Raw genomic sequence first — 21130 nt, 5'->3', positions numbered from 1 at the left:
CCGCCTCACCTGCTTGCGATAGGGCGTCCTGCAGCTGCTGCTGCTGCCCCCGGGGTTGCCGCTGCTGCTGGGGAAGATCATCGCGGCGGGCGGCGGGCGGCGGGCGGCGGGCGCGGGGCAGCCTCGCCGCGAAGGGGAGGGCGCAGGGCGGGGGCCGGCCGGGCCGGGGCCGCGGCCGCTCCGGGAACTCCCTCTCGCCGCGCGGCGGCGGCCGGCCGGGGCTGCAGCTCCGGGAGGACTTCTCGACCCCCGCACTCGCCTAAAAGTGCGGCGCGCCGGCGGCGGGCGAGACTCGAGCAGCTCGGACGGCCGCCGCCCTGCGTGCCATGGACGGGAGTTCGCGCGCGGAGCTGGCGGCGCCGCCGACTCTCCTGCCGGCAGCGGAGGAGCAGCGCCGCCGCGTCCCCACCTACCGCGGCCTCAACCACCGCCCCGAGAGCGCGCCGGCCGGGGGCGGGGAGGCGGCCGCGCACCGCCTCGCGCCGCGCCCAGGCCCACCCGCGCCTCCGCGCCCGCCCGCCCGCCCGCTCGCTGGGCGCGGCCTCCGCGCTCTCCCGCCCGGCTTTTAGGGCCGGGGCCCGGGCTGGGACCGCGCAGCCCTGGGAGCCGCCGGCGCCCCCGCTCTGGTGCAATGGTTGGGTCTGGCTCCCCGCATGCCGCACATTCCTTGGAGTAGCCAAGCCCCCCTCCGGTCGGTTCCCCCTCGGTTCGATGCCCGAGTGGCCACTTTGCAGCCCCACTCGACGCCCCCTTTGGAAGGCGTCGCTTCGGGGAATCGCGCTGGCACCTGGGCAGGAGGCGAACTGGCCCCCAGGTGTTCTCTCTGTTCCCGCATCTTCCAAACTACGCCGTCACGGGAATGGTGCGGGCAGTCACCCCTACTTGGACGGACCTCGGCAGAGCTCTGAGCCACACACCCCGCCATTCCCACGCTGCAACTGCAGCCGAGGGAACGGGTCTCCACCGCCCGGCGCCTCTCTGGGGGCTGCGGGGGCTGTGGGGTTTCGCTCCTGCGCCAGAGTTAACAAGCTTTCCTTCGAGGTGACAATAGCAAGTGGGCGGCGAGGAGAGGTCAAGGCCGACCCTTGAAGGGCTTCTGTCCCGGCTAAGACCTGGAAAAGCGCAGCCCTTCCTTGCGTGCATTGTTAGATGGGACATCAACGCGTTCTCTTCAAGAGACAGAAACTCGACAAGAAAAGGGACAAAGGGAGGAGGTGATTTCCTTTGTTCGCTGGGAGGGCTGCTCCTCACGCTGCTCCCCTGTCTCCACCAGCTTTGGGGGGCTGCGTGAAGCCCGGAACCAGCCCAGTGCGGAAAGCCCGACGGCAAGGAGCTGTGGACCGGTGGTTGTGCCGGGTTTGCCGTCTTGCGGGCTGGCCTGTTCCCCAGTGGGGTTCCCTGGTGGGTATTGCAGAGAAGTATCACCGTGGGTGTGCACTACAGAGTTCTTCCAGGGCCTCTAGATTCTAACACCTTCCTGCGAAAGCCAGTCAGCTATGGTAAAGGAAAATCGCAGCTTCATCATAGCTTGCTTATGTAGGCAAGGGACTTGACTTCTGTTTACCACCAGGAAAGCAACGCGTCTCCCACCGAAATGGAGTCTCCGGCAAAGCCATGGCCATTCAAGGGCTTTTCCAGTGGCGAAGAATTGAAAGATGCCCATCCTGCTACCTCAGTGGCTGAGTGAGCCCCTTCCATACTGGAAAGAGCTCCCAACATTCTCCAGCAAAAATGATGAGAATCAGCGAATCTCATCTATTAAAACTATACACATAATGTTTTAACACACATGAAATGTCTAATTCTTTTCATTCGGGGAAAAAAAGGCAACAAAGGAATTTATTCTGGGCACAGTCCTAGGTACACAGTGGACAAGTTAAAACTTGTGAGATAAGATTCACAGTAAAATGTTTGTTTCTTCAAGAGATTGGGCAACAAACACAGCACAGGCAGCATTCAGCTGTATGTGAGTCCCATATATGCTAAACCATCCTCTGCTCCTCCGTCCCTACACAACTGTGTTGGCTGCCCTTTTGCTGACTCCCTCACTACAACTCTTGTCAAGCACAGATATGAAGTAGGTTTCAGTTAGAACTGTTCAAGTCATTGTTGCCTTTTCCTGAGGACATAATGCTCAAGGCCTCAGAATCATCTATGGAAAAAAAATCCATGTCCAACCTCAATGTCATGACTGGTCTCATAGGAAACCACAGAATAACCACAGAAGAACAGCATAGATTAATTTTTCTATGGCACTACTCTGAGGTCATTCCAGAATGCTAACACTTGATTGGATAGCTGAAATGGTTTTTTACAGGGATAAGAACCGTTTTAAAGTGATAATAAAAATTAAACTAAATTCCAGAAGATTTATAATACTAAGTATTAAGATATACTAAAACTACCAAAAGAATATTAAAATGACTCTCTAAAATTAAAAAAGATATCTAAAAATCAACATATTGTAGTATAAAACTGTTTCGAAAAGTTCCTGGAAATGGAATTAAAAGTTAAATTTATTTTGGTGCAAAAACTGAAATCCACATATCGATTTTTCAAAATACATATTTTCCATGAATTTTTTGAAGGACCCAGCCATGCATTCCACACTGATGAACGGCATAAAAGGAGAGAATGGGCATATAATTTAAAATGCAATGTCTACCAGGCCTCAAAAGTTTCTAAGTTAAGAGCAACCAAGCAAAGCATTCTAAAGAGGAAAAGATGTCTATCCTCAAAAGCTACAAAATGTAATGCAGTCACTCAAGCCCAGTGAATCCAACCTAAGAGAAATAACAGAGCTATGAACACACACATTTGACATATATACTCAATTATACATGCTCACAAGTGTTTGGCTGTAAGAATGATTACAGGGATAAATCCTGGTGAGGTTCGCCTGGAGAAGTTTATTGATCTTCGAAACAAATGTTTTAAGAAGAGAAGGTGGGGCCGGTGATGTGGTATGGCAGGTAAAGGCGCTGCCTGCAGTGGTGGCAACCCATATGATTGCTGGTTTGAATCCCAGCTGCTCCTCTTCCAATCCAGCTCTCTGCTATGGCCTGGGAAAGCAGTGGAAGATGGCCCAAGGCCTTGGCCCCCTGAATCCTTGTGAGAGACTCAAAAGAAGCTCCTGGCTCCTGGCTCCTGGCTTCTGATCAGCCCAGCTCCAGCTGTTGCGGCCATTTGGGGAGTGAAACAGTGGATGGAAGATCTCTCTCTCTCTCACTGCCTCTGCCTCTCTGTAACTCTGGCTTTCAAATAAATAAGTAAATAAGTAAAGAAGAAGAAGAAGAAGAAGAAGAAGAGGAGGAGGAGGAGGAGGAGGAGGAGGAGGAGGAGGAGGAGGAGGAGGAGAAGGTAAAGGGGCAGACCAGAGGGACTGCAATGTGTCATAGTAAGAATACGGGCTTGGGATCCTGTCCTGGATTCTCTCATCCCCTGTGAAGGGAAATGGAGGAGGGTTTGCCTTGAGGCCTGTCCTCCAGCATCCTCATCCCCACCCTCAGCTGTGGGAATCTCACCCAGGGGCAGCCAATCCTTGGGCAGGCTGGTAACCTATGACCTGAGTACGCCCAATCCCGTTCTCACCCTCAGGAATTCGATTCAGGAAACTCCACGAGTGGAACCAGTAGGCAAAGGGGCAGAAACTGAGAGAGCGCCCGGGGTAGAGTTGAAGCCACAATAAGCCAAAACCATATGCAAGCCAAGGTTATGAGGAAGCAGAAACTATGAGTAAACAGGAAGCTGACTGGCAGCAAGCAGAGAGCAGAGCCGACGCCAGGAGTCAGTGAGCGCTTGGCGGTGAGATGATGGCGGGAGCTGAGTCCTGAGGGTTGTGTGAGCCCCTCAGACACCCAGCCTTTCCATGTGTGTACACCTGCAACTCTCCCCCACCCACTGACTCCTTCTCAAGGCAGCTGAAATGGATCTGGACTTTCCAAGCCAAGGAACAAAATGAAAACACAACCAAAGAGATCTGGCTCTACATGTCAGCTTCTCCCTGGCTAGCCACATGGCTCTGGGCAAGTTAGGTAAGCTCTCTGGCCCCAAGCTTGTTCTTCCTGAGGTTACTTAAGCACAGCACCCCCAACAAAAATGCCAAACTCCGTAAGTGGCAGCGGTTGTGATTGTTTTCCGAGGTTTTACAGCAGGGGGGTTGTGGATTTCAGTGGTTGTGCTGTTTATCCAACTGCTGCTTAGTAAGTCTGGCTGGCCATGAAAGAACAGGAGCTGGAGGATAGTGGGAACTGACGACAAGGAAAAGGAGCAAATTTAGGTAAAGGGAGGTCACATAAATATGATTTCCAAGCCTGTGGATGCTACAGGCTTAGCTTTGAAGGACTGAGAAGAGAGCCTGGTCAAAAGGCAAAGGTGCAGTCAAGATTTTCTTCCTTTGTTGCATCCAGTTTCTTTAGAGAAGCTGTGTGTTGGACCAGGGCCATTTCTGAATGAATGGGGAGACTGTGTGCAGGACCACACTCTGTTGGGCAAGAGGAGTAAACTGGGGAGGGTGATAAGGACAAAGCCACCAGGACCTGCAGAAGCCTGCAATCTACATGGGACGTGTAAGGAGTGATGCCTTCAATGACTTAAAAGAGCTTGCACAACTGGAATGTGAAAATCTGAATTTACATGACATTTGTCCCATAGAAACAATTTCAAAATGAGAGTTTCAGTTTTAAGTCTTTCACATCTCATTTCACTTTCACAACATTCTCATAAAATTGAAAACTATTTGGGCTAGCGTTGTGATGCAGCCACTGCCTGTAACACCTGGCATCCCATATGAGCACTGGTTTGAGTCCTGGATGTTCCATTTCTGATCCAGCTTCCTGCTATTGGGTGTGGAACAGAAGATGGCCCAAGTGCTTGGGCCCCTGAGACCCAGATATATTTCCAGGCTCCTGGCTTCATCCTGGCCTAGCCCCAGCCACTGCTCTCTCTCTCTGTCTTGTTCTGTGTCTCTGCCTCTCTCTGTAACTCTGCCAATCACATAAAATACATAAATCTTGTGGCCAGCATTGTGGCATATAGGGTAAAAGCTACTGCCTGCAAGGCCAGAATCCCATGTGGGCACCGGTTCATGTCCTGGCTGCTTCAATTCCAGTCTAGCTTCCTGTAAAAAGCCTAGGAAAAGCAGCAGAAGATGGCCCAAGTGCCTGGGCCCCTGCTACCCATGTTGGAGACCCAGAAGAAGCTCCTGGTTTCAGCTAGGCCCAGCCCTGGCCATTGCAGCAATATGGGGAGTGAACCAGCAGATATTAGATCTCTCTCTGTAATTCTTTCAAATAAATAAACAGTTTTAAATACATAAATCTTAAAGAAAACAGAACATTATCAGGCTCAATAAACAGGTAAGAGCAAAAATAAAGAGAGAGAGAGAGATTGACCTACCCACAGAGCTAGCTAGTACATAAACAGCAAACTGAGGTTAAATTTTAGACCCAGTTAGGGTTAAAACACTTACTGTGCTTCTTCAAACTCTATAATGCTGCATTCAAAAAAGCCTTCTAAACAATGCTCCAGTTCCTAGGAGTACTTGTAATCTATATAGCACCCATACAGCTATACACGAATAATGCAAGGCATTAAGTGCTAAGTGCCAGGCAAGTGGCCTAGACAATAATGTGCTAAGGGAGTCCACAGAGGAGGGAGATCAATACAGGATATAACATGGGTGTGGGAAGCTCAGCTGGATAAATGTTTTGTTTGAGGGACATTCAGAAAGCAGCAATGTGCGGATGACCAGAAATACAGATTGAGAGACAGAAGGCCAGTGTGGCAAGGATGGAGATTTGGGGGAAATTACTGAAATGATCACTAATAGATGAACCTCTTGAAAAAGGCAGATCTGAAAGAGTCAAAAGCCCAGGGAACCTCCTCTCCATCCACATAGTATTAAGGAGCCTCTGAATAAAATTACTACAATGAAAATCAATTTTGAAAGAAGAAAAAAATGGCAGAAAAGGAGTCCAATGAGAAAAGAACAGAACACAGCTCTATCAAGAGAAAAACTGACATATGTGTATAGAAGGTTCTGCCCCAGTACCATTGCTAAAGCAAGCACCCTTTTTCATTTGGATCAAATTGAACACAAAAAGGAATTAAAAGAAAGATTCATTCTACATTATGTCAAGTTACAACATTTAATACATAAAATATAGCTACAAAATATTCGTTAAAGAAGCTCTCACACACAAAAAATCTATTTACATTTGAGAGTCTTTATGTTTAAAAGCTAACAAAACCTCGAGATCCTGGCAAGAAAGGAAGGGAGGGGAGATAGAATAAAACAGAGAAAGAGAGAGAGACAATGAGGTCAAAAGATTCTTTAACTTTCCATTCTTTCCTGGTATAAAGTAGAGTTGATAAAGGACTCCATTTCTAAAGTAGCAGCAATATTTTCCATTATTCACTATGCTTCTTTTTTAAAAAAATCTTCTCTTCTTATTTGAGACTTAAAGGCTCCCTAGACACATATAAAATCACATGTATATAAAAATGAAACCACTATAATAAAACTATATAATTTGAGACAGTATATAGAACAATATAAACATAGCAATACTTTGATGAGTCTCACCAGAAGCTGTATTCTGAGGATTCGTAAATCTAGCCTGGTGAACAAAACAGAACAATTAAATTTTGCCCTACTGTTGCTTCTCTGCATAGACTCTATGTAGTAACTACTATATTCCAAGCACTTTCTAAGCACATCACACACACACACACACATACATGAGAAAAGAATGTTTATTCCATTTTGTTGAAGAAAAACAGAGGCTCAGGGATGTAAGTAACTTTGCCAAGGTCACAGTCAATACATCTTTGAGCTGAGGTTTGAAGTAGGGTTTCTGCCTTCAACATTGCCTGTTGATGTGATTACAGGGATGGATGCTGTTGAGGTTCATCTGAAAGTGTTTACTAGTGCTGATGGTGCTAACGATGGTTATTATTACTGCTAGCTATGGATGAAGCTCAAGTCCCACAGGAGAAAACCTCCATGGTATAAACAGCCAAAGCTTGGGCATCAGTGCACCTGGTGTTGAATCTTGGCTTCAACTTTTACTATCTGTGTAATTCTGGGGCAAGTCAATGAACCCTTCTGGGAGCCTCTGTTTGTTCATTTATAACAGGATAATGGAATTACAGATGGTCCTCAATTAACAATGGTTCAATTGAACAAGTTTCCAACTTTACAACTGTACAAAGCTATAAGCATTTGCTAGAAACTATACTTTGGATTTTGAATTTTCACCCTTCTTCAGGCTAGTAGTATGCCCTACTCCTACTCTCATAACCCTCTCTCACACCAGCAACCCCCAGGCAGCTCCATGGGTCACAGAATAAATAGAGTACTCTACAGTGCGCTGTGTTGCTGAACCGTGATGTTCACTTGGTTAGTGACAGTCAGTACATTTTTGACATGTAGTATTTTTCAGTTTTTTCATGGACTTATGGGAAGTTGTAAGAAACATCTGAACACTGAATTTTTTATTCCTTAAATATGAAGGCAAACTGTACATTAGGATACCAGACTACAAATATACGAGTATATTCTAGCCCTAATCTAGCATCTAAACTGTGCTTAACCAACAGTTGTTAAACTGTAATTCTTTTTTTTTTTTTCTAATTTTTTGACAGGCAGAGTGGACAGTGAGAGAGAGAGACAAGAGAGAAAGGTCTTCCTTTGCCGTTGGTTCACCCTCCAATGGCCGCCGCAGCCGGCACGCTGCGGCTGGCGCACCGCGCTGATCCGATGGCAGGAGCCAGGAGCCAGGTGCTTCTCCTGGTCTCCCATGGGGTGCAGGGCCCAAGCACCTGGGCCATCCTCCACTGCACTCCCTGGCCACAGCATAGAGCTGGCCTGGAAGAGGGGCAACCGGGACAGAATACGGCGCCCCGACTGAGACTAGAACCCGGTGTGCCAGCGCCGCTAGGCGGAGGATTAGCCTAGTGAGCTGCGGCGCCGGCCCAATTCTTCTCTTATAAGCAGTTTTATTTTCTGGGATAGGTGGGGATACAGTTGGAAGACAGGCAGAAAGAACTACCTTCTAGGAGCTGTGATGGCATTTAGGTAAAAAGCATTCCCAGAATCTGGAATTAAAACTGAGTTCCTGGAATACTAGTAGGAGACTGTATTAGACATTAGCTTCAATACCAGATTCATAGACACTTGCTTGTCAAGTGATCCTAATCATCAGTCAGGACATTTTTCTCTTTGAGAAAACAAATTCAAAATTAATAAGTTATAAAAATTTCTGGGTAGAATCTGTTCATAAATTATTTCCTTGCTCTTACAGAAGTTAATACAAATTCAAAGATCACTCAAAATTTTGGTGTATCATAAGGATTCTCTGTAAATTTCTTTTCCTAAGTTTTTCTATAAAAACAGGCATGTGGATTGTTATGGTTTTTAAAGGAAATCCTGAAAAGGGCCATATGAATTTTTAAAAATTTGATATTTTGCTTTGTATTGGTTTTTACTATTATGAAGTTGTACTAGTAGACCAAATTCCACAACAAAGTCAATTATTTGAGAAACCAAGACAAAGAGAAGCTCCATTTGTCACATATTGTACATTCCTATTGGAGCTATTAATCCATATGCTTATAGTAAGCCTATAAAAATTAAAGTGCTTATTTTCAGAATATTTCAAGATAATCCTATTGACTTCCCATGAATTGTATTAAAATTTATAAATTATGAACGAAAGATAATACTAAATAATCTTGGAAGTTACAGTTTAGCAAAAGAAAAATAACACAATCTATGTATGTGAACAATCTATGTGTAAAGGACAAGAGTGTGGTGAGGGAGCGACAGTTGTGCTAACAAAATTGTTAATGACATCCACTTCTTGCTACTGGGTGTAGGAAGAGACAGAAAGAATTTAGGATATCAACAGAGTTTGTGGACAAGAGCCAATATCTTTAAATCTTAGAAAACAAAATTAATTTGAACCTGGAATGACCCCTCTCTTTCTATGAGTAAAAGTCAACTGCATGAAAGACAACTTTGAGAGTACACATTAAACTGTACCTGGGACAAACAAAGCCCTCCTGGAAGCTAAGGCTGGCAAAAGGTTATTAGAAGACATTCCTAAATGTCTAGGTCTGGGGGCAGATAATAAATGTCTATCCAAAACTTGGGTTCCATAGCACAAGTTGGGTTTGAAAGTATTCAAAACACATTAGGAAAAAAAAAAAGTCTCTTTTCTCTTTGGCTGCTAAGGTTATCATTAAATTGTGTTTCACCGAAGACGAGGATGCTAGAATAATTTCTGTAAAAGAGAATCCTGGAATGTGTTTCATTCTCCCCTGAGTCGTAAAGTTCAGGGAGTGAGATATTACAAATGAATTTCTATTCAGCTGAATGTGTATGAAGGCAAACTTTCCAACATCAGGACACAAAGTTAAGAGTACTGAAATATAACCCATAAAGATTTATAAAAATCCCCACCCTGAGTCTCAAGAATGACTAGTTGTGGGTTATCTAATAAGCTTAACACATGGGGCAAACTGATGACAGACCTGTGGCGAACTGATACTCCCCAAGAGAAGAGAAGACATATGTGGAAATTCTGGTGTTGTCATGACAACATGACTGATCATGACATCAGCAACTCCTAATTCCAAACTGAAAGAACACTCCCAGAACGCTGACACCATGCTAAGCAGATACTCCCAGAACCACCCTCCTTTCCCCTCCCAATCTAATATTTGATCTAGTGGTAAGTATAATGCTGTTTCAACTAAAGGATTAGCGTGAAAATCCTGTTAGACTCTTCCAAGTTGGACGAAGTGTCAAGAGGAAGTAGAAAACTTTTGAAGACATTTATATTTTTCAGACCTGTATTTAATACACATTCTCTTTAAATAGATAAAATATATATGTATGCCTACAAACATAATGAGTGTAGGAAAATGTCATAATGTCATAGTTTTTAAAGTGTTTGATTGCATATCATCACATGAAAGTCTCAGGACAGGAGGCAGGGCAAGTATCCCTCATCCCTATCTTTAAAAAATAGATACATAGGTTAAGCAACTCGCCCTAGGTCATCAAGCTCAGAAAGAAATATTAAGGACTAATCCTTGTGCCTAGCATAAAATAATCATTCAATAAACATTTCAGTAATGGAATGAATTCTACTATCTGTCCCCAGACACCTTGACCAGAAAATAAAATGTATTTCACTCCATCTATTCATACTTAGTCATATCTGGTAGAAATTCCTTTCAAATCTGAAATTATCTGTTACAGTTTCACCCAGTACTAACATTTATGCCTTCTGTTGATTATGTAGTGTTTTTCTCCTTCCATATTTCCCTACCGATGAAAGTGAGGATTGAATCATTATTTTTTTCAGTCTTAATGTTATAAGATTGCTCAAACAACATATAAGTCTCTAATGAGTTACTTCAACCACTGTCCTGCACATACACATAGGTATGGAGGCATGAATCAGGGAAGCAAGCCGGCTTTCTTGCACATATACAAATGGCAGAAAGGATATTTTGCCCTCTTTTCAAAGAAAGAGTTGAATGTAAGAAATTTAGTGATTGAATCTTAATTTATTTTTACAAATTATATTAAACATTGTGACTTTTCCCCCTAATCATGAGATCACCTCGGATCCTAAGAGGGATTGTAAAATATTGCATTGTCCAAGTGTATGTGACTCATTAAGGAAATAGGATTCCATAACCAAATGGTTTTCCTTGACCTCAACTGTCATTGTCAAAATAAATCTTTTTGCTTGACTAATTTGGGTAAAAGAGAAGTTTCCTACTCATCTCTTGGCAAGCAGCTTCCTACAAATATTTGGAAAGAAACTGCATGTCATACAGCTTAAGATGCCACTGATAGTAGGCTGACTGAAATTACTGAGATGCTAACAAGTGAAAATGTACATGACAGTAATTATAATAAATCATGCATTCAGAGATGCGGAAAACGTGAAAAAGGTGAGTCTTAGAATGTATGATATACATAAACACCCCACATGTAAATGCCCATGCATGTTCTTTTTTTCATACAAGTTACTTAGGCTATAGAAATATATTTTACCAATCATTTTTAACTTTCCTAAGAACACAAAGCTACTAGATGGTTAAAAGTAAATGACTCAAAACACAGTGTGTCTTATAAGTAATGGCACAGTCTGCGAGACAGAATGAAAAACTCCCCTAAACCTCACATCACAAAGGTGCAAGCAGAGCTCTTTCCCACCTCAGCCATCTCCCCATAATCATATCCAGTTACACCTGTAGTGTTTCATATGTATAGTGTATTTAAATAACAAAAGATTAACTGGAGATGAAACAAAACCTGTAGATACTTACCAGATTTCTACACTCACGCTTCTTGCTACTGATTATTTAAAAGTTGTCCATTGCAGGAGCAGGCATTGCACTGCAGCACTTGGGATGCCCACACCCCATATAGGAATGCCTGAGTCTTGGCTCAGCTTCTATTTTTGGGAGTAAACCCACAGCCTGAAGATCTCTCTCTCTCTCTCTCTCTTTCTCTCTCTCTCTCCCTTTTTCTTTCTTTCTCTCTCTCTCTCTCCCCTTTCCCTCCCTCCCTCAAATTAAATAAAGAAATAAGTCTTTTGCAAGTTGTCAATTGAAAACATAACTTAAGAACATTAATCCTGGACTATCACTCCTCTGGCAGGTTGTAGCAAAAACGTGCATCCACATGGGTGCACACACACTCAAAAGATCAGGCTGTTCTGGCACAAGCACCATTCCAACTCCCAAGTCTTACCAACAGATTTCTATCCTATCAGGGGCCCTGGAGTGGCAGTTCTCAGTCTCCCTAGGGTTTCAGATTAGAAAGTTTTTGTGCACATCAAGTAAGTTAGCTTTGAAAACATATCTGAAATGCTTATCACAGTCCTTAAAATGTATATAAAATTACAAAATGAATCAAAAGCAATAACAGGGGCTGGTGTTGTGGCAAAGTGAGTTAAATGCCACCTACAATGCTGGCACCCCATATGAGCACCAGTTCAGGTCCCATCTGCTCCACTTCTGATCAAGCTCCCTGCTTATGCACCCGTGAAAGCAGCAGAAAATAGTCCAAGGGCTTGGGCCTGCCACCCACATGGGAGACCGGATGGAGTTCCCAGCTCCTGGCCTGGGAGACCTGGATAGAGTTCCCGGCTCATGGCTTTGGTCTGGCCCATATCCAACTGTTGCAGCCATTTGTGAAGTGAATCAGCAGTTGTAAGATTCATTCTGTCTCTGTCTCTGTCTCTGTCTCTCTCTTGTCTCCTCCCTCACCCCCACATAACTGCCTTTCAGATAAAAATAAATCTTAATAAAAAGACAGGTAAGGTGACCCAGTTATAGAGAGAGATGCAAATGATTTGCACCTGGAGAAACGACTACACTGACCTGATGATTTCCAGCTGTTCAGGCACAGAGCGGTGCCCTTGCAATTCCTCCTCTTCTTATGCAGCATCCCTTTTAGTCACTCCACTGCTGGTGGACACAGTAAACCCAACAAAAAGGGAAAGCAAACTGGTCAATTTACGTACTGACTACAGGTTGGTCAAACTGAAGCTTGGAGATAGTCTACAAATTTCTTTTATTTGTAGTGCTTCCCTTATTATAAGAGAAAAAATTGTCATTGACATCACCTTGAAAAACTTTGAAAATCATTTTATAGAAATTATTAACGTATCAAATCACTGTTGTGTCCCAAGCCTCAAACTCAGACCCTGGAACATAGCAGGCATTTTAATATTCATTCAGATAAATGAATAACTGGTTCAAGCAGATGTTATTATTCCAGAAAAGTCAAATAGGCTTATGATTTTGAGTTCTGTTAACTTGATGATAAATTTTAAATTCTAACTCATTTAGCCAAACTTCCTCAGTATCAGTGAATATTATTTAAGGTTCTGTAATTCATGATCTCTTGAGTGTTTTGCAAATATATTCTATTTAAGGGACTCTTTTGAGAAGTCATATAATTCACATAAACTATTTCCCAGGAACATCATTAAACACAGTAGGCTATAAAGTGTTGCAAGTAACTATAAGGACTGTTTCCCCCTGTTTCTATATCTGTCTGTCCCCTTTATTTAAAAAAATCATAACTTAAGCTTTTGGTAACTAACAGACTTTTTTTAAAAATAGGTATGTAAACTCCCATAATTGAAAATCATAGTTGGTTCTATTCTAGCATGTAACAGTTAAAAAAATTCTATCAGGAAGTAATAATGGACAAATGTTGAAGCTATTCATTCCACTTTAGTGATGCTTTAAAATTTCCATAATTAAAACATCTTTTAGTTGATATCAGTACACTCAAAATACTGTAAGATTGACTCTAAGGATTCTAGACAAAAAGACAAATTGCTTCTTTATTTTGTGAAACATTTATTTATTAATTTATTGAAAGGCAGAGTAACAGAGAAAGAAGGGGGAAAACTGGGCCGGGTTGGGGTAGAGAGAGAGAGAGAGATGAGAGCTATCGCCCATCCTCTGGTTCATTTCCCAAATGCCTCCAATAGTTGCCAGGAATTGCATCTGAGTCTTCCATGTGGGTGACAGAGACCCTAAGTCCTAGGCCATCTGACGCTGCCTCCCAAGCACATTAGCAGGAAACTGAAATCAGGAGTGGAGCTAGGACTCAAATCCAAGCAGTCCAATGTGGGATGTGGACATCACAAGAGGTAGCTTAACTTGTTGTACCATAACAGACACCCCACAACTGCTTCTTGGTGGTACAACCTGTAGGAAACAACTATAAAGCTGGTTACATTTTCTTTTAGATAACTATATATCCATTTCACTCAATAAAAGAATCTCTCCTAATAAAGAAAAAAAACACATTAAAACAGATGAAATATGAGACTATGGTCTGGATAGTACAAATGTGACAGTAAGTCTATCAGGAAATCTAACAAATCTGACTGAACAGATAGGATTCAGCGAATCTCCATACTTGACAGGGAAAATACACTGTTTCTAAATTCGCAGCATCTCTTTGGTTCCTACTCTCTTTTCTTTCTCTCATCCACCGGATTCCTCAAGCTCCGACTGCTGGAAACACTTCTGGTTTTCCCTCTGGCTGGTCTTCAGTTATCCTAAATTGTTGTGTACCCTGCTTCCAGAATAATTTTTATGGCCTCTTTGACCATATCATTCTACTTCCTAAAACTCCCACATCAAATGCCAATTTCTGAACAACACTTGTAAAATACTCCACTTTCTACCTCCATTACCCCTTTACCTCCATTCCAGCTACTATTTGTGTTTTGGCTGCCCATGAACTCACTCTTTGCTGGCTCTGAGATTTGCCAGGAAACAGCCTCTGTTTTTCCATCAGCCAAACCACACTCATCCCTCCCTCTGTTTACTCTGTTGAAATCACAGCTCATGAATTTTTCCTACTCTCATCTATTTTCCAAAGACTATATTAATACCTAAATCAGACCAACATAGTGCCTTTACATTATAAATGCCACTACTGAAAAAACCACGGCCAAGATTTAGCATGTCTTCCCCACTATTTACTCCATCGAAAGGCATCCTGCAGGAGCCCACTGAGTACCGACCGATCTGACTTCCCTACAAATCAGTACTTCTCAGCCTCCTTTCCTACACAGCACACCTGACTGTTACCTTATATTCCATAGTCACTGTGCTCACTTCTCCACGATTCTGAGCCAAGAATGATGAAGACACACATGCCCATTCTTAGCTGAAAATCATAGAAAGAATGAACCAGAAAGTGGTTACAGGAACTTTCCTGAAGAGATAAAACATTTAGCTTTTTAGCCTAGTTCTCTCCCCACCCCCCGCCCCTGGCCGCTATAAAAAATGTTTTGCTGTAGGGTAGGGTACATAAAAATGATAGGCTCTTGACCTACAAGCATGATTAAGTATTTCTTTGGGTGGGCATTTATTTACTAAAATCCATGATGGTACCAACTGTATTTCCAAATGACTGAAGCACCAAAAATTACTTCCTCTTGGTGACACAACTGCCCTCGAACCCCCAGTAGTCAGTCCATTCTTCTGTCTTCCCCGCACTAGGTGGATCTGCCTCCTATTCCTGCACAACGCACAACAGCACAGCTGTTCAGATCCACTCCCTTTCATCCTGTCATCTACAAATTGTCACTGCCATGTGTAGTAGGGAGTAGGACAAGGCATAGACTTTCAACTAAAACTACGACATTCCGAAGACAATTCTACTACCTTGCTAGCTTCCCAACCTTCACTTAACATATAAGGGGAAAGACAGCAATAGTTCTCCTACAGAGTTTTTGTGAGAAGCAAAGCAATACTCAGTTGGTTAAGCTATGCAGATTGGTCATCATTTGCTTATCTTCAGCAATGCCTACCTTCTTCAGAGAAACTGAGAGCTTCTCCTGAGTGCCCTCACCATTCCATCTTAAGCCCTAGCCTCACACTTGCACTTGAAGCAGACCTACACCTCCACTTCCTTTCAGCGACAGCATTGTGTGCTAGCAAGTTCTGCAATTCCATTTGTCATCCATTCTGCACCCCATTAATAAAAGTTAAGGTATTAGACATTGTTTGAGTGTTTAATATGTACCAGACATAATTTAAAAGTACTTTACAGCTATCGTTTCATTAATCCTCACCCTATACTGCTATTCTTCCCATTTTCAGAAGTAGAAACAAAAAAATACATATATATATTCATAATATAACATACTTATTTGAAAGAGAGAGAAGGGAGAAAGAGAGAGAGAAAGAGAGATCTTTCATCTGCTAGTTCACTCCCCAAATGACCACATCAGCTGGGCCTAGGCCAGGCCAGAGCCGGAAAACAGGAACTCGATCCAGGTCTCCTACACAAGAGGCAGGGGCCCAAGCACTTGGGCCATCTTCTGCTGCCTTCCTAGGGACACTAGTGGGGCGCGGGATCGGAAGCAGCACAGCCAGGACTCCACACACTAACATGGAAGCCAGTGATGCAAGCGGTGGTTTAACCCACTGCGGCACAACACCTGCCACCAGAAGTGAAAACTCGAGCTTCCCGTCCATTCCCTTTACTCTCCCATCCCTCTGAGGTCACCACCATGACCATCAGTGCCCATCCACCCACGCTGCATTTCATTTAAAAATTGACCTAAGTCCCCAAATCAGATAATTCCATTTGTTATTTCCAGTACCAAGTATTGACAGTCCTTTCATCTTTTCCTTTGAGTGTGCATTGCTTATCAGATGTTTCTATACCTCCTCCTGAGTTGCTGACCACACATAACATAACAATGTGCATTGATTTCCCTAAAAATTCACTTAATTTGTGTTCTACCTTTGGTGCTGACTAGCATTCATTTTACCCATTTCCAAGCAGCTTCCTACCCCACCCTATGCAAAATTAATTCCAAATTTCTTATTTTTCCCCCCAACTCTCTATTCCCACTTTCGCTGCCAAACGATAAGGTAGAAATCATTTGACATTTACGTTAAATTGCCTCAGTTCTTTCTCAAATACACATCTATGTTTTTGCATATCTCCTTGGCACTCCTCTCTATCCTTGTAGTAGAAACGCTCCTAGTTCTTTGCAAGATGGAGATTTCCATTTGTATCCTCGATTTGAAATCAGTTTCCCTTTCCCCTGCACCCACACTCACTTAACTATTCCCAATCCAACTTCTGCACCGGTTCCCCTGCTTGTTTGTAATTTCTTTTTTGTTAGAAAGGCAATACATTAAAATATCTTCCTTTAGAAACAGGAGCAGCAGATGCAATGGCTTTCTTCCAGTACACTAACCTGCTCAAGTCTTCCCTATCCTAACACGGGGTGGGGAGGGTGGGAACGCTGCTCTTCCTTCTTCACCTATTTCACTCCTTCTCCTGCACTGCCAGAGTTCTTGAAAGATCATTCATCAGCGGGTGTTTATATTCCCTCACTTCCTCTTCGCATTGCAGACCGCTGTAATCTGGCTCCTGACCCCAGCACTCAACCACAACCACCTCTCCGTCCTCCTCCAGCCTTGGTCCTGCAATAGCGTCAGCCACTCAACCTCACCAAATTCCAAGTCATTTACTCCTGCAGGTACCTCCCTTGCCCCTTTTTCCTCTCTGCTCTGGATCCTTTCCCATTTCTAATCTCACCTGTAAGTAGCACTGAGTAATCACCACTGAACAAGGCTCCTCCATCCAGAGCTCCTCTCTCGCCCCTTTTCCTGGGGGCTCCTGGGTCAGGCTTCCCTGAGCCTGTGTCTCTGAGCCGGCAGTCACTGTTGTCTCACTCTGATGTCACCCCTGAGGTCAGTATGCGCCCCTCTGAGGCCCTCTACACTGTGCTTTGGTTCTATCTACCTGCCCTTCCATGGGAATGTAAACCCATCAAGGGCAAGGGACCAACATCAATGCCTTGGATATCATGGCAACCCTAGAAACAAAGGTTACCTCCAATGTATTGACTCATGAGTAGGCAAACAAAAGTACCATGGCCTAAAATTCAGAAAATTTGCCTCACATTCTCGTAGCACTTATTTCGTTTTGTTTTGTTTTCACGTGGAAAACCTTCAGAAACTGAAGAGCACTTTATTGAGTGAAAATACTCTGACATGCACGGGGGAGATGTCCTTAACTGGAGACGGTTGGATGTTTACGTTCCAAGGGGGGACACTGAGGAAATGAACTGTAAATTGCTTTGCAGGTTCTTTGTCAACCCAACGTTTCATTGAGAAGTTTTAAATGTAAAGAAAAGGTACATATTTAGGTCAAGCTCTATCTACCCTCCATGCACTCCTAAACGACCATGACTGGCAGAAACTAGGAAAGATTTTACATAATGCAGAACTTCTCTTTCATATTACAAAAAAAAAAAAAAAAAAACAAAACCAAGTGAAGAAATGAAGAATTGAGAAGTCTTTCCTGGGGTTTATTTTTGTAACCTGAACTAAAAGAGAAAAGATGAGGAGCAACAGGAAGGTGGGAGATTTAAATTTAAGCATAAAAATATTCAGGAACTGATAAGATGTTCAAGACACATTATCTGAAGGCCTAGGCAAAGTAGTCTTTAGATCCTTATTAGAGAATTTAATCTTGGCTTTTGCATGGAATGTGTTCAACAAAATGACTGCTTCACTTCTTGGCATCAAAATATCACCTCCATTCTTGACAGTCCAGCTGCTTCAATGAGGTACAGGAAGTGGGAAGATTGTAAAGAATAATTATCTTTAATAGGAGAGTCCAAACTCTCGCCTTTAAATGTAAACACTTCTTCATTGCCTCCAAAACAAATAATTTCTTACTACTTTGCAATACATTCTCTTTAACAAAAAGAGAGAGACATGATTGAAATTTTCAAAATATCTTTTCCCTTCTGGCTGCCTTTTAATCGTGTTTTATTAGCTCTTTCAAAGGCTGAATCCAAAAGAACATAAAACAGTATTTTTCAAAATTTCCTTACAATGTGTCCTTCATGTATTCATTCAAGCAACATTTTCAGGGAGCCGACCATAGTGGAACTGTTGTGGGTCCTAAGCAGAGAGAGAGAGAGGCCATGACTAAGCAGATGCTGAGGGGAAGGAGAAGCAGGGAGAAAGAGGAATCCTCACTTGTCATAGTGACTCAGAGTTTTCAACAGCACTGAGACGCAGAGGAAGACAGGAATGAGAAGCCAGTAGATCCCAAGAAGCAGAGTAGCCAGACTCCAAAACCGACTAAACAAAGAACAACTGAGTAGCAGAAATGGTAGAAGTTCAAGAGGAAAAATATAAACGTAAAACTCCTGCTCTTGAACTTGTGCCTTGAACTGAGAACAATCATTCCGTTTGGCTCCATGAGGCCCGCAACCACCAGGGTTTCTGTCAATCCTGAGAACTGGGAGATTTCCCAGGTTCCACTGCTTTTACAACTGAGATTCTTATTCCATTATTTATTTCTTATGACACTTTCAGTACTGGGTTTCTATTACTTGCAATCACAGGTATCTTGTTAAACAAATACCAATACAGCTGTGTAAAAACTGCACCTTTTAAGTTAGTACCTGTGAACACAGTCATTTTCAGAGGGACACAATTTAATATCAGGCAGCATCACTTGCTTATTTAAGGCAATTATTAAATTATTTCCTTTTCTTTAAAATATTTATTATTAAAAGTAATTGTACTCCATGCATCTATATAATCTGTAGGCAACACATTCACTCCCTCATCCCAATTAAAGTATTTAAAAATCTTGCCTGTTTTCTAAACCAAAAAAGCAAAAGGAAAAAAAAGTTCCTCATACATAATCCTAGATGTCCCAAATTCTGAAAAGGAATGACAAGATAGCTGCTATCCCCCAACAAAACAAACACATAAATATCAGACTAGACTACCCTAGTATGAAATGTAAACATGAGTATGTATTTAATATTGATATATTTCAATGTCTCTAAAATAATCATTGTATATGTATGTTAACACTATTTATCACAAATTTTTGTAAGAAGTGTATATATATATATATATATATATATAGGATGTGTTGTTCCAAATAAGTCTTTGGACTTTATCTTGGTTTGAAGTCTGCATGTTTGAAATCCAAGGAGGTTCCTTTTACGCTATTAGAAGCCAACAGATTTTTGATAAAATGGTCTTAAGGACTGTTGTATTTCAGGAATGAGTATTTCCTGTCCAGATTTGTGCCGCCACCTCATTCCGGGTGACTTCTAAACAACCTAGGGTCACGGTGGCCTCTTTTAATTAGTATCTCACTGCTGGAGGGAGGGGAGCATGTCAAGAGGAGAAGAATGCAAGAAGACATTATAAACAAAGGTCTTCAAGGCCACTTAGTGGTTCACTCAAGGAATGAAAAAAAAAGGCCTAGCTTGCTCTTTGTTACCAAAGTAAGGCAGGAAATGGTTTTGATTCCTTCAAATTGAGAAGGTTGGAATGTCCATGTTCATTCTGGCTTAATGTGTTAAACTTTATCTCTCTTTCAAAATGATAGCCTGTGAATGAAAACTATGCACTCATTGTTTGGATGACAAAAAGAAAAAAAAATGATCCATACAGAAAACAGAGGATGCAGTCCAAAGTTTTCTGTCTTAGGCAAGATTCCATGAAAGATTACCAATATTCAAGTTATAATAATACAAAATTTTCCTGCTTCCAAATAAGTACAAAATTTAAGAGAATGCAAGTCAGTAAAACCTATCTAAAAGATATTTTTAAATCCATGTTAATTAGCAAAAACTATACCCCCCTCACACACATATACTAATCAACTGACCTCACAAAGCCAGAAAGAAGTTCTGTCCAAATTGGGGTCACTTTGCAATAAATGAACAAATGGAGGAGTAAAACTGAGTAAAAAATTTTTTAATTCTATAAAAAATTCTATAAAATTTTTAAAAATTCTATAAAGCATAAATACATATACCTATACAAAAGAATTTCAAAATCTTTATGGAAAAATTAAAAGATTGATTTTGGTGAAAAAAAATGAAAGCCATGTCTAGTTTTTCATAATATCTATTTCCACGGACTTTTTAAAGTACCCTTATATATCTATCTATATCTCTCCATCTACATGGTTGTATGTACATACATAGAGATACAGATTCCACACTTAATCCCACAAGGGCATGAACTGCATAGTAACAATATTAAGGAGTAAAATTCTTGGAAATTAAGACAGTCATATGGCTGAATAAATAATGGGCCAGAATAGTAGATTTTCAGTTCAAAACGTGGACAATGATTCATGGTTTCTGATGGTTCCATTTACAAGCAAGCTCAGCAGGGTACCTGTGCCATTTCATAACCATGTAGTACACTCACCCTACAGGGTTCCGTGCCCGGCAAGTTTGAATATGAAGTTGAATTTCTTTCTCTTCAGGAAGCAACTTTTATTCAAGATTGAATACAGCTGTTGGTACAGACCACTGTTCCAAAAACATTGCTATGAGAACTGGAAGAAAACACCATTTTAAGAAATGCAAATTCACTTTCATTATTTCAAATCTGTGCAACTAAAGTGGGAAGGCAATCTCTGGTCTCTTTTAGTTAAATTAGATTTTATAAATATTCAAGAGAAGACATGCTTGATGACTATGAGAGGGCTGGAAGACTTTCCATATACTTTTGTAGCCTATATATTTTAATAACTACATCTGGTTTGCTT

At 42.2% G+C, this 21130-nt stretch overlaps 1 protein-coding gene and 1 long non-coding RNA gene across 22 annotated transcripts in view; one reads left to right on the top strand and one right to left on the bottom strand.

The window, feature by feature from the left end:
- The window catches only part of RBMS1 (RNA binding motif single stranded interacting protein 1), a 241187-nt gene that overhangs the window by 145431 nt on the left and 74626 nt on the right, over positions 1 to 21130 (bottom strand). For 3 of the 21 annotated variants that reach the window (XM_070070777.1, XM_070070778.1, XM_070070779.1), the window contains exon 1: positions 20788 to 20912. The exons of 8 other annotated variants lie outside the window; for them this stretch is intronic. Coding sequence is in view for 7 of the 13 variants with exons in the window: in XM_051849536.2 (XP_051705496.1) it covers positions 10 to 81 (72 nt within the window). In the remaining 6 variants the exon portion in view is untranslated. Of the gene's footprint in view, positions 1 to 9; positions 440 to 6586; positions 6621 to 12411; positions 12496 to 20787; positions 20913 to 21130 lie in introns of those variants that run through there. 10 more of the 21 variants (XM_051849536.2, XM_051849538.2, XM_070070769.1 and 7 more) reach the window with 8 other exon arrangements.
- The window catches only part of LOC127491762 (uncharacterized), a 58175-nt gene continuing 46666 nt past the window's right edge, over positions 9622 to 21130 (top strand). Inside the window, exon 1 of the long non-coding RNA XR_007920656.2 lies at positions 9622 to 9737. This is a non-coding gene — a long non-coding RNA (uncharacterized lncRNA). The remainder of the gene's footprint in view (positions 9738 to 21130) is intronic.

Source organism: Oryctolagus cuniculus, chromosome 3, assembly GCF_964237555.1.
Source record: "Oryctolagus cuniculus chromosome 3, mOryCun1.1, whole genome shotgun sequence".
Taxonomy (NCBI): domain Eukaryota; kingdom Metazoa; phylum Chordata; class Mammalia; order Lagomorpha; family Leporidae; genus Oryctolagus; species Oryctolagus cuniculus.
The sequence above is the reverse complement of the archived record's forward strand: the minus strand, read 5'-3'. Positions and strand labels throughout refer to the sequence as shown.